This window comes from Lissotriton helveticus, chromosome 10 (assembly GCF_964261635.1).
Source record: "Lissotriton helveticus chromosome 10, aLisHel1.1, whole genome shotgun sequence".
Lineage (NCBI taxonomy): Eukaryota > Metazoa > Chordata > Amphibia > Caudata > Salamandridae > Lissotriton > Lissotriton helveticus.
The window spans coordinates 82,487,032-82,500,967 of NC_136071.1; the positions used below are offsets into that span (position 1 = coordinate 82,487,032).

The 13,936-nt window shown below is 42.6% G+C and overlaps 1 protein-coding gene across 1 annotated transcript in view; it reads left to right on the forward strand.

Moving 5' to 3' along the window:
- The first annotated feature begins 445 nt into the window (after positions 1-445).
- The window catches only part of COG7 (component of oligomeric golgi complex 7), a 219,679-nt gene continuing 206,188 nt past the window's right edge, over positions 446-13,936 (forward strand). Inside the window, exons 1-2 of the mRNA XM_078664791.1 lie at positions 446-561; positions 3,018-3,232. Of these exons, the coding sequence (XP_078520917.1) occupies positions 3,067-3,232 (166 nt within the window). The 5' untranslated portion in view covers positions 446-561; positions 3,018-3,066. The remainder of the gene's footprint in view (positions 562-3,017; positions 3,233-13,936) is intronic.

The window sequence follows — 13,936 nt, forward strand, 5'->3', positions numbered from 1 at the left end:
ATGTAAAGCGCTCTGATACCTCCGGGTCTAGCCAGAGCTATATAAAACCTTTTAAATAAATAAATAAATTCATGTGAAGTCAATATTTGGGCAGGACTGGTCCCTGGGGTCGATTTCACCACTTTTCCCTCTTTAGCTGCAGTTGTTCCTGCTTTATTCTTCTTCGCCCTGTCCCTTCATTTCATCGGCCTTTCATTCCCTTGTCGTCCTGTTTATTTCTGCCCGTTTTGTTCCCTCCTGCGTGGCACCCGCCGAACCGGAGAATAAACAGCTGAGATAGTGTTCATGCATAACGTTGTGCTGACTTCACAGCCAATTAGCATTTAGAAATTCCACGCACGCACCAGGATTGGCTGAGAAACCAACAAAGCACCAATCACAGATCGCTTTACATACTACAACTCGAGGGTCACACAGAATATGTCCAACAATCGGATTTGCTTTCACGCTACACCCGGAAATAACAGAATATTACGGACCTATGTATTCCTTAAAAAGATCAAAAACGGACTAATGAAGTTAGTGTTGACGTTGGGCTTAACGAATTTATGGACTGTCAGAGTAAGTAGCATAGTAGTCACCCTATCCTTGTTTTGTCTTTTACTTTTGTCAATTTCCTGTATAGGAAACCGTATTTGCCACGTATTATTCTTTCCCTGTTTCTCAGAGAGCATGTATACAACACACGCATCCTCGCAGACTTAGAAAACATGCCCTAAATATAAAGATTTACATGTTCCATAAGTGATATCACCATTCTGTGGTCCACGTTTCTGAAACGTAAGTGATGAATGTCAGACGACTGCCCGAGGTTGATCCTAATATGTTTAAACGTCAATAGAAAGCATGTTTCCTTGTTGCACCAAACTCAATAATATCAAATGTATTTGACAATATTATTCCCATTGACGCCGTCACTCGCCACCGCGAGGTGGATTTACAATTGACTCCAATATTGAGTCCTTCTCACACACACGCTATAATCAACTGCAAGACTCCTGTCCAGGAATCCAGAATTATGTACATTGGCTGCCGATTGATGTGAAAATCTCATTCAACATCTGTTGTGTCTTGTTTGTAAAGTATTCCACTTAGAAGTCCACCTTGCTTTGTCCACTTTATCTCTGATTGGCAACAAGGTTTTTTTGAGATTTAAAGCCTATATTGTCCCCAGCCAGTTGTTGTATATGTTCCGCAAATCCCTGGAAATTTTTTTGTGTACTCATGGTTTAATTGTTCAGAAAATTGTTAAAAGCATATCTTTATTGCCTTCATATGAATTGACTTGATAGCTGTGTGTGTTAGGTTGTCAGTGGTAATTCTGTAACTTCAGTTAAACAAGTTCATCTCTAATATAACCATCTGCACTCTTTTAATAGGTTGTATAACGTGAACCAGACCCATCTATCACGCTAGATCAGCTTTCTAAATTAATATCTTCTGCCAAATCTGGTTCGCCTGGCGACCTCTGCCCTCCAAAAATCATGGCTTTATTATTTCCCAGCTGTGTCCCAGAAATTCTTAATATTTTCAACTGTTCTATCCATTCAGGCATTATTCCCACCGCTTGGAAAGAAGCATATGTTCGACCTATCTTGAAAAAACCTACAGCTGACCCTCAGGTACTTAGTAACTACCAACCAATATCTTTGTTACCCCTGTTGGGCAAACAATTGGAAACCATTATAAATAGGCAGATAAGTACATATCTTGAGTCCAATTAAATCTTAGACCCCTCACAATATGGATTACGTCCAGGTTTTAGTACTGAGACCGCTATCCTGGCAGTAACGGACTCCCTGAGGCAGGTAATGGATACCGGGGGTTCAGTTGTTCTGATCCTCCTAGATTTCTCAGCGGCATGTGATACTATCTCACACATACTGCTCGTGGAGAGACTTTATTCTTGCGGTATTCGAGGTCCAGCCTTAAAATGGCTAGAATTGTTTTTGTCAGACAGATGGCAAATGATAAAAGTTAGGACCTTATCTGTCTCAGAAATCTTGTTTAGACAAGGGTGTGCCTCAAGACTCCTGCAAAGGAAATTCACTAAGCAGGTTTCGGGCTGTAACCTTAGATCCAACTCGTTAGCTCTTCTAAAGGTCCCCTGAATATGTCTACGTCATACTGGGGGCAGAGCCTTCTCGTACCTTGCCCCATGGTACTGGAATCAGCTTCCCTTGACCCTGAGCAAATGTACTTTGTACACTGTTTTAATACACATATTAAGTAATGCTGTTTTTTTTCTTCTCTTTGCTAAGTAAGCGCCGAGATGCCGCCGGGTGAGTCGTGCGCTATAGAAATTCATCTAACTTAACATAACATCAGGGAAACCGGTTTAGTTATCATGTTAGATGCATGCCAGAGAAGAGTTTTTGTACCTTCTTGAAGGTGAGGAATAACTCGGAAAGAAACCGAAAATGCATTATATAGGATACAGGAGTGCAAAACTAAAACCACTAAATAACCTGTCCTTGTAGTGAAATCTGCGGATGGTCAAATACAAAGAGGGGATAAAAAATGGGCCAGCATATAGACAGTCTGTTTTGGAAGTAGCGCTGGAGAATAAGGATTTTTAGTTCATTTTTGAAGGCGCTGAATTCTGGGTTCTTCCTGAGGTCGTGTGGTAAGGAGTTTGACTCTCAACCCACTTCAAGAAAAGGATTGCTATGCTTTTGGGGTTCTGCCTTTCTTAAATGTACTCTTCCCTTTATTTATAAAGTTCACTATTTCCATATGTAGAATGCTGAACACTTAGGTTTATGTATTTTTGTTTGCCGCCAAGGATATGTAGTTTTGAGTGTAGTACGAATATGTGAGAGCTGCAGGTACCGCAATGCAATGAACATGATTGGTAAGTTTACTTACACCTCATACGGAACACCTGGACACGTCAAGTGTTGATTTCAGTTGTTCTCTCATTTCAATTCTTGTCTCATCTTCTGAGCCTACATCTTGTTTGGTGAGCTAGGATTTATGTCACCTTTATGACTGGCAACTGTTTTCTTTTTGCTTAGATTTCATCTAATTGTAGAGCGACAAAACCACGCTGTGCGAGTGGTCAGTATGGATTTTTCCAAGTTCTTGGATGATGACTTCGATGTGAAAGATTGGGTGAATGGTGCTTTCAAGACTGTTCAGAAAGATGCACCTGGGAAGGTGGATGGGCATGCAGCAACCTTGGTCATGAAGCTGCAGCTTTTTATCCAGGAGGTGAACAATGCTGTGGAAGGTAAATCCACCATTCTTCCCCGTTGTCCTACATTTCCACGTCCTGCTTTTTTGATGCATTCTTGCTCTTTCTCTTCATGTTTATTTCCATTTCATGCCCTACAGCTCTTCTTCGTATTGTACTATTTTAAGGCTGTTACTTCCCATCATGCTTCTCCATTGCATTCCTACTCTACATGTCCTGTGCTTTCATTGTATGTGCTGCATTTATTTCTTTTGTTCATTGTTTCTCTTCTTTTCATGCAATGCTCTTCCTCTTGCAAAGGGATGGGAGGAATTGGCGTGACTTCACCTCCATATCCCAATTGTGACCAAATTACTTGTAAGAAGACTCATTCGCCACAGTTTACTTGAATTAAATAAATACTCTTAAGAAAAATATGACTCTATAAAAAGTATAGGGTTTAAAGCCTACATCTACCAGCAAATGTTACAAAGGTCTAAGGACTAACCCCAATCAAATAGTAAAGTTATTACATTAATGCCACTGGGAGGACAGCATAAGCATGTTAGCCATAAGAAAGGGATAGTATTAGTAAAGAGGTAGTCCCCTTCACCCCCCCCCCCCGAAAGTATTGTTTGCTAGACTGTTATCACACCTGCTATCAATTTAATGTACATTTTCTTTAGGTTTCGTGTAGAAATTCAAGTAACTGATAACACTGTTGATAGAAACATTCTTTTTTTCAAGTGTGTATAATTTACATCATCCATCTATCTTGCTTGAGCAAGTCTACATATGCATTCACCCATAGGACAATCCAGAGTTTCCATTTCTCTCTCCTTAAAAAAAATGATTATAGCCAGGGGGTCACACTGGCAACAGGAGACCCTCGAGATGCAACCAATTGACAAGCTGGTACTGCCCCATTGTGCTAGTAATCAGGGTACTGAAGAGCTGGGTGGCCATTGCCGCCATTGCTAGACTCATTGTGGCTCCCAGTGCACATCCTTACAGGGGCAATCCCTAGAATTCTGACGCTTATGTTTAAGACACTGCAAACACACACTAAGCCTTACCCCTGCTGGCAAAGCCTAACAAAGCTGTTTCCAAGATAACACAGTATGTGCACGAACAGTACAGTTGCATTAATATGAGAGCCTCCCTGGAACTACAACCAAGTTTATCATGCACCAAGCCACTGCTAGAATGGCAAACCAGAAAATACCCAGGTAAAGACCCAGCACAAGAACCAACTTAAGCCCTGAAATGACACAAGGAAACTGCATGATGAGGTCACAAACAAGTTAATTGTAAATAGTTTATTGGGAAGCAGCCACATTCCATATCTCACAACAGCAACATCCACCCATATAGAATGCCTAACAGAACTGCAGTTGGCAACAAAAAGGTGAGCTATGTGATGCACTGAATAACAGGGAACAGAAAAAAAACATTGGAAGCAGTCTGTATAGGACTACAAGGAATGGATGACACTGGAACAAACTAACCTACTATCCAACATATTCCAGTATTATATATTATAAATTCTACTCACAAGATATTACCCCCTCTCTCTTTGGACTTAATATCACTCAGCGCGATTTGGCAGTACATCTTCCTGCATTCTCGCATGTTCCTTCCCTAGAAGCCTCAGGCTGGAATGGTGGTGAGCTTTTCACATTATCCTGTACCACACTTCCATGGAATGTTACATTAGGTTTAGGATTTTCACCAGCGCTCAAGCCAAGATGGGCTTAATCATCCTGCCACCACCACTTTGACTTATTTGTACTTACATTAGTTCCATGCTCCACCCCATTTGTCCCTTGCATTTGGACAATCTCATGAGGTGCCAAACCTTACCATCAGTCAACAAGGCAAGGCCTGTCAAAGCATTTACCACTCTTAAGGTTAGGAGAACTTGCTACTACCCAATCCTATCCTTACGACCTTCTTCTCATGTGCCATTGACCTACCTCCATGCTGCTTTCTTACCTCAGTGCTTGTGATCACACTTTTCCTTATAAGCTGCCCGAACCATCCTGATATCCCCTCTTACATACTCTTGAGAGCAGTCCTTTTATCTTTTAGCCAGCATCCAAAATAAATTGTCCCTGGGAAAGGGATTAATTTGCTTCTAAAATTTGAACGGATTTTTTCACATCTCCTTCCCAGTTTTTCCTATGTGATATGACCAGCCGAACAACAGCCATAATCACTAAATTATACATCTCTGCGGCACAATTACCTGCCAGATGATACAGTAGCATATCCTTCTTCAGCATGCCATTGTAAGTGAGAAATATTTTAACAATCTTTGAGTTGAGTGCCATTGTCACTAATGAGAGACTTAGGTAACCTCAAATGTTGGAACTTTTCAACCAACAGCAGACCCCACCGAACTCAAGAACTACCGCCCCATCTCGCTCCTCCCGTTTCCAGCCAAAGTCATCGAGAAGACAGTCAACAAGCAGCTGGCCGCCTTCCTCGAGACGAATGGATCCCTCGACCCCTCACAGTCGGGCTTCAGTGCCAACCACAGCACCGAGACCGCCCTCATCGCTGCCACCGATGACATCTGTGCCCTGCTTGACAACGGAGAAACAGCGGCCCTCATCCTCCTGGACCTCTCCGCAGCATTCGACACTGTCTGCCACCGCACCCTAGTGCAACGCCTCAGGAACGTCGGAATCCAGGAGAAGGCACTGGAATGGATCATCTCCTTCCTCGCTGGAAGAACACAGAGAGTCCGCCTACCCCCGTTCAGGTCAGAGGCCACCGAAGTCATCTGCGGCGTTCCTCAAGGCTCCTCGCTCAGCCCCACCCTCTTCAATGTCTACATGAGCCCCCTTGCGGCCATCGCACGCCAACACAACCTCAACATCATCTCCTACGCCGACGACACACAGCTGATCCTCTCCCTGACCAACGACCCCGCCACCGCCAGAGCCGACCTACACGAAGGGATGAAACACGTAGCTGAATGGATGATGACTAGCCGCCTGAAACTGAACTCAGACAAGACGGAAGTTCTCATCCTGGGCTCCTCGCCCTCCGCCTGGGACGAATCCTGGTGGCCACCCGCCCTGGGCTCCGCACCCAAACCAACAGACCACGCACGCAACCTGGGCTTCATCCTGGACTCCTCCCTCTCCATGACCAGACAAGTCAACGCCGTCTCCTCGTCTTGTTTCAACATCCTGCGCATGCTACGTAAGATCTTCTGGTGGATCCCCACCGAGACCAGGAAGACGGTCACCCAGGCCCTCGTCAGCAGCCGTCTGGACTACGGCAACGCCCTCTACGCCGGAACCACCGCCAAGCTCCAGAAGAGACTCCAGCAAATCCAGAACGCCTCAGCAAGACTCATCCTCGACATCCCCAGACGAAGCCACATCTCCAGACACCTGAGAGACCTGCACTGGCTCCCGGTCAACAAGAGAATCACCTTCCGCCTCCTCACCCACGCACACAAAGCCCTGCACAACCAAGGCCCGAGTTACCTCAACAGCCGCCTCAACTTCTACGCTCCCACACGCCACCTTCGATCGACCAGCCACGCCCTCGCCGCCGTCCCCCGCATCCGAAGAGCCACAACAGGAGGAAGATCCTTCTCCCACCTGGCCGCCAAGACTTGGAACTCCCTCCTGACCCACCTCCGCCTGACCCAAGACCACCTCGCCTTCAGGAAGCAGCTCAAGACCTGGCTGTTCGAGCAGTAGCGGACCCCCCCTCCCCAAGCGCCTTGAGACCCTCCGGGTGAGTAGTGCGCTATACAAATGCTATGATTGATTGATTGAACCAATAATTTCAGCGCTGATTTAGAATCTAACATCTTCAAAATGCTTATCTCCATCCTCTTTGAGGAAAAGTCCAACATCACAATAACATTCGTAGAAACTCAGCTCACATCTTGTATTGGTCCCAGTATGTCAACTCCCAAACATTCTCAGGGCATGGCTGGACACTCAACAGGACACAACAGAAGTCTAAAGGGGATTTGAGACTTGTCTGCTAAAACTACACTTAACAAAGTTCCAAAACCATCTTCGATAGCTGAGTTCATTCCCACCCACCAATACTGGTCCCTAACTCTATTCTTGTTTTTAGCAATGACCAGATGTTCGTTAGGAATAATCTTGGCATTTTTCCCTCAAACCTAATGGAGGCACTACGCTGCAACAATTTAAAAGGAAACTGGAATCGTCATGAAGTAACTCACATCAGACATATTCTCAGGATATCCTAATTTTCCTCCCACTTATCCAGTACACTCTCTTTCAAATGTAAAGGTGATCTGTTTATGAACTCCACTACTCTGTTCTTTGCAGCTGGAACCTACTGCACCTTTTAGTTATAATTCAACAATCTCAATTACTTTCTGGCAATATGAGGGTTAGCCTTCAACAGGCCACCAGTGATCATTATTTACGTAAATGACTTGAGATTTATTTCAGTAATAAACTCTGAAATCCACTCATACTGTCTGAAATGCTCCATATCCCAGACACACCAACATTTCCATTATGATGACAGAATATCATTGGTCTACAGGGGAGAGTGAAGTCAAATCAAGTGCAATGACAATCTCTTCACCGTCCAGTTCAATTTGAAAGGGCACAGCTCCTAAATATCTGCCATCTAACATAATTTCACACCTGGTGCTGGGGTAAAATCCTTGATAACATTGCAACTTTCCTGATTTTTTTTCCATTTAGACTTATGTTTGTTATTGAGTAATTGTCTTAAGTAATCGGTTCACTAAAATATTCATGCACAAATTTGTAGTAGAACTCTTGACAATCCCAAAATGGATCACACTTCCCCCTTGTATGTCAAAGGCAGGCCATTTTTTGATGGCCTCAACAAGTTCCTTCTTGAGTAAAGATCGTTGCTAGCTTACTTCATAGCCCAAATTCATTACTGATTGTACAGCCCAACTGCAATTCTTGAATTCACCAGTTAAAGTGTTCTTATCTCAAATTCTCCGCACATTCCTCAAGCAACAGTCTTGCTCCGCTCTGCTCTTCCGCATTACTAAAATATTGTTTTGAAAAAACACAACCCCTTTACTCCCTCTGAATAACTGACACATCGGCTGCCGAGGCCAACCAAAAAGGTATACAGATAACTTGGTGACACCTATAAGGTGTAATAATGGCTATAAGGCTCTTATCCTCCTGATGTAAGGGCACCTGTGTGATAGACTGAGGCTAAATCTGAGTTGTAGAAACATTTCACACCTTCGCTCACGGCCAGTAGTACGTTTATTTTTGATAGGGTTAATTTGAATCCCATGTGCTATTATTTAGATCTCCTAAATCAATTCATAATCTGATCTTACGCTTAGCATGCCTATCTAACCTAAATTAGCCAACCATTCTGTAGATTCCACTGCCCCAAAAAATCTTGCCATTTGTAGTTATTTATGTTCAGTGGCAACTTCCTCTCTAACTCTTATCGAGATGCTCCTATCTCTGTGTTGCAGGAATCAAACGTACCTTGGGAACAGTTCTGTGCTAAAACCATTACAATTTTCCTACCTTCTCCAGAAAGACATTGGAAAACTCGGTGCTTATAATTCAGAGTTTCATCTCCCCTTTTTCCTCCAGATGTCCACCATAGAGTTGAGAGATCCTTCTCTGCTACATACAGTTAACCTATTGTCTTCCTTCCTATGAATTCAAAGAAAACTGTTCTGTAACCAATCATCAAGATATGTTTTCTTGTGACACTCTCTGGGTGCACATCCAACAGCTATAATTAATTCTCAATTACATCAGCAAATTTATTTTCCCAAACTGCCTTATCTACTATGGTGTACCCGAATCAGCCACTGTGGTTATGTGTACAGCTCCAATTCTTATCTTGTAGAGTGATTTATTAGGTTGTCGCCTCCAGACAGTGCAGCTGTCCGGCTATGCAAAAGACATCTTGGGGACTTTCAGAATGTTGATCTGGGAATACGTTCCACCTGTGGCTTGCTATTTATTGGCTTTGTGGTTTGAAACTGAGGCTTTTCTACCTTTCCATTTGCTGGCTTTATTTGCTTTAGGCTTGTATTCTTACCTCCCATGCCAAAGCAGTGTTTACAATATTTTTCCACAAACTCATTTTCTGCATTAAACTGGCCTTTAAATCTTGCTCTTATCTCGTAACATTTTCTAAGCTATCAAAGACTGAGATCAAATTTCAAGCTGAGTTTTCGTGGGAGCCTGGGGTTTATTTTGCTTTCGGCTGACTTCAAAATGAGAGTGTTTATAGGAACTAGGAATGCAGCATATTTTCTCCATGGAGCCTGCTTGTGCCCTGTTTTTTAATTTTATTTTAGTCATAGCCATCTCAAAAGTTATCTTGTTCATCAGCTGCACTAAAAATGTTCATGTTTTAAAAAAAAAAATCCTCTTCTTTGATGAATCCATTTAATTTGTGAAACTGCCTTTTTAGGAACAAAATACAAAACCGTATTTCAGTTTCAGCGTCAGCTTAAAATAGGTGATCTTGGGCAATTTGCATTGGTTGTGGCCCATTCACTGCCAAGCACAGGATAAGATCTTTTCAGAGGAAAGAGCCAAGCACAATGTAACACAACTTAACAATGATTAGTTTTCACTTTGATGTGTAAAGCATATGCTTTATTTATGCCATCTGTGGCAACTTGTTTTGGAGAATTGGATAAGTTTCAAGGCACTTTTATGAAAGCTTTTGTGTTTAGTTACACAATAATTATGTATTCCATCAGCAACTGTGCCTCTTTCGTAATACATATATTGCTGGAAATAAAAGATTTCCTCATTTGGCCTTGCAGGCACTAAGGTCATGATTTCTGTGGTGCAGCAGGTGCAGTGGCACAGGGGCCACAAGGTTTAGGAAACCCAATGAACACTGATTATTGCAATATTTAAGAACTAAACAAGCAGTCACAAGTGTATTTTGTATGTTGTTTGTACATGTTGCCTGCATGCAACTTGTTGCAGAGTGGATGATTTCCAACTCCCTGAAGTTGAACGGGGATAAGACAGAGGTCCTGGTCTTTGGCAAAGACCAGGGCATGTGGTCGGGTGATTGGTGGCCTCCTTCTTTAGGTGACTGCCCTATACCTACACAATCTGCTAGGAACCTTGGCGTCATCTTTGACACTAAGCTCTCTATGGAGCTTCAGGTCAACAGAACGGTGGCTACCTGCTGGGGTGTCATCAAGACCCTGAAAAGGATCGTGCACTATCTGTCCCCACAAGCTCGGAAACAGGCGGTGATCGCCCTTGTTGGCTCAAGGCTAGATTACTGCAACTCACTGTACGCCGGGGCCAATAAGGGCCTGCTCCAGCGTTTGCAGGTTATTCAAAACGCGGCAGCTCGGTTTGCTCTCGCTCTGCCTTGGTTGGCATCTATGACCTTAGCGAGGAAGAACCTCCACTGGCTCCCCATTCCTTCAAGGATCACTTTTAAACTCCTCTGCCTAACATATAAGGCTCTAACCGCAGGCTCAGCTGATGCTCTTGGGGCGCTACTCATTAGATATGTTCCGAGCAGATGCCTGCGCTCCAGTGAGCTTAACCAACTAGTAACCCCCAGAGCCAAGAAGGCTAGCTGGGGGAGCAAAGCTTTTTCCATACTGGCACCTCAGATGTGGAATTCACTCCCCCTGGAAATTAAACTATTGCCTTCCCTCGACCTCTTTAGGAAGTCATTGAAAACTTGGCTCTTTATTAATGCATATCAGTAGGCCCTGTTCCTGTCTGCTAACAGCCTGTTATTTGACTTAGGCGCCTTGACGCCCACTGGGCATAGCTGCGCACTATAAATGCTATTTAAATTAAATTAAATTAAATTATTTACCTTGCAGGCACTCCAGTCATGATTTGAACTGTGCAGCAGGTGCAGTGGCACATGGGCCCAAATCTCAGGAAACCCACTGAACACTGATTATTGCTATTTAATACTACTAAAGAAGCAGTCACAAGTGTAGTTACCTTGGATGCACTAGGATCATGACTTGAGTGGTGCAGCAGGTGCAGTGGCACAGGAGTCAAAAGGTGTGGGAAACCCACTGAATACAGATTATTGCTATATGATACTACTAAAGCAGTCTATTGCAGTTATCTTGCAGGCACTAGGGTCATGATTTTAATGGTGCAGCAGGTCCAGTGGCACAGGAGACAAAAGCTCTGGGAAACTCACTGAACACCGATTATTGCTCTGTTTTAACGCTAAACAAACAATCACAAGTGCAATTAACTTGGAGGCATTAGGGTCATGATTTTAACGGTGCAGTTGCAATGGGGCCAAAAGGTATAGGAAACACACTGAACACTTATTATTGCTATATATTTCTACTAAACAAGCAGTCAGGAGTGCTTTTTTAGTCCTTTTGTAACCATTGTAGTAAAGTAACCCATAGTCTAAAGCATCATTGTAATAAAAGCTGTAGCCTTTTCTGTCTACCTATAACTTATGTTACATTTAGAGCATTTATATGACACATTATTACTGTTTTTGTATGGTCCCACAATGCGTCTGTATATGGACACACTAACACCATGGCAAGGGCATTCTCCATTCTTTAACATTAGTACTTCACCCGATGTAAACACTATATAAATTCTTATAATTTACCATATGGCAGTCCATACCAAGCATTGCCAAAGCCAATAGGTCTCGCCTATGCGAGATCTAATGGCTTTGTGAATGTTTTTTTAGCCATATTATACAGCACCGCTAGCTTCAGTGCAGCATACCTGAGAATAAAGAAAACAAGTGCTATAACGTGGACAACACAGGATGTGTCATACAGCTTTTTTTTACATTACTTTCAGCCATTTGCAACATAGCTAAAAACATTAGCAAAGCCAATAAATCTCACATAGGTAAAACCTATTGGCGTTGCCAATGCTTGTTCCCAGAATTGACATACAGACCTAAAAATTTAGAATCTACACTTAAAACACATTTAATTTGAGTCACATCCTCAATACCAGTAGATTCAGACCCAGACCTGATCACAAATAAATTTGTCATGCAAGTTACGGAAGTTATATGTGATTGCATGTTTTTAAAGGTGCTTCATATTTGTCAATTGGACCTGTGTTCCACCACTGCCTTTAAAACAAGTTGTATCTATAAATGCTGTGCAAACAGCTGGTATTAAAGATGTTTCCAAATTACCTAGTACATTTTTTAAAAGGTCAGTATCTTCTGTAGTTCTGGGCTTCTTTTCCATTTAACTGAACAATCTTAAGCCTTTTAAACCTGATGTGTGAAACAGAATTTTTGTTTTCCTCACAGGAGCAACATTGTCATTTTCAGTGGTGGAAATATAGTTCATAAAGTACTTCTTCCATTTTGGCCACTTCCGGATAGATTCACCCAGAGCTGGCATGAAGGCCTGTGGAGTTAATGTAATGGTCTGAGCCGCCCTCCTTTTGTTGAGTAAAGGGAATTGTTGTATATCCGTTACAAATCCAATGAAATTGTTACCTTGAGCTGAATTGGTTTATAATAATAATAACAGTGTCAATTCTATGACACTAAAATCCAAATGTGTTAGTCCCCACAGTCTCACCTCAATGTTGTGAGCTTGACTGCACTGGTATTGAAGATTGTACTTTGAGAAATTACCGTTCAGAATCAGTTTCTTTTACAACTAGATGTGACACCCTAGCCCCAACTGTCTCACCTCACGTTATGAGCTTCAGGGATGCTGCCGCTCAGCATACAGTGCTGCTGGTACAATAATCGATAACTGTATCCAGAATATATTTCTCATTCCAAACATACGGTTCAGTGCCCCATTATAATGAGTCCTTCTAACAACATTGGGTTACTGAAGTTCAGTTCCAAGATGGCTGCCACGCGGCGGTCTTCCATTGTGAACTGCACGATGTTGTGACGGTTCCACTGCATAACTCTTGGTGTTCAGTGCAAGTCTTAAAGTTTGTCAGGCTTTGCACTGAGGCTTGTGCTCATTTGACCATTGCAGGAACGGCAGGTCCATGCTCTGAGCCTGGCGCTGCCCAAAATTGCTGTTTTACTGTTTGAGTACCCTACCAACTCATGAATGGTTCTTCTGCTGCAGCTTCCGAACCACAGGACAACAATGGCCCACACCACAGGACAACAATTGTATATATGCGATATATTTCAATACAAGTCATCGAAATATGAGCACATGACAGGAACTTGTTGTTCTCTGCAAAAACGTAACTAATGTGCATGCGGGTGTGAGGCATGGAGCAAAATGGCTTCTGGGCCTGCTATGGCCATGAAAGGTTTAGATTAATACAGAGCTATGGGAAGCTTCAAGTAAATAGACAACTACGCTTCTGTTTAATTAACAATGAACATATTTGTGATAACAAATATGAATTCTGGCATTGCACTTCATTGGTGTATTTGAACATAATATAAACACATTTTAAGTATATTTTCCCCCATATCTATGTTGTTTGCATGTGAAATGTTCCTTCAAAAGTCTTCTGTAGATGTTATTCTGTATGAAGAAAGCTAACTGTTCCTTTGTTGGAGTAAGTGACGTAGAACAAACTCCCAAAGAATAAACTCACTGTATCTAGTTGTGTCTTGCCTATCGAATTGTAGACTTACATGGAGTTCGATTGCACTTCTCAAGATCCTCAGAGTGACCTTTCAATCCCTATGGCCAATCTATCTATCTAAGGCTGACACCTGCAGGCACACATTTATTCACTCAATATTTCTTTCTTTTCTTGCATGTTCTTCCCCATTACTCCTCCATCTGTGCGC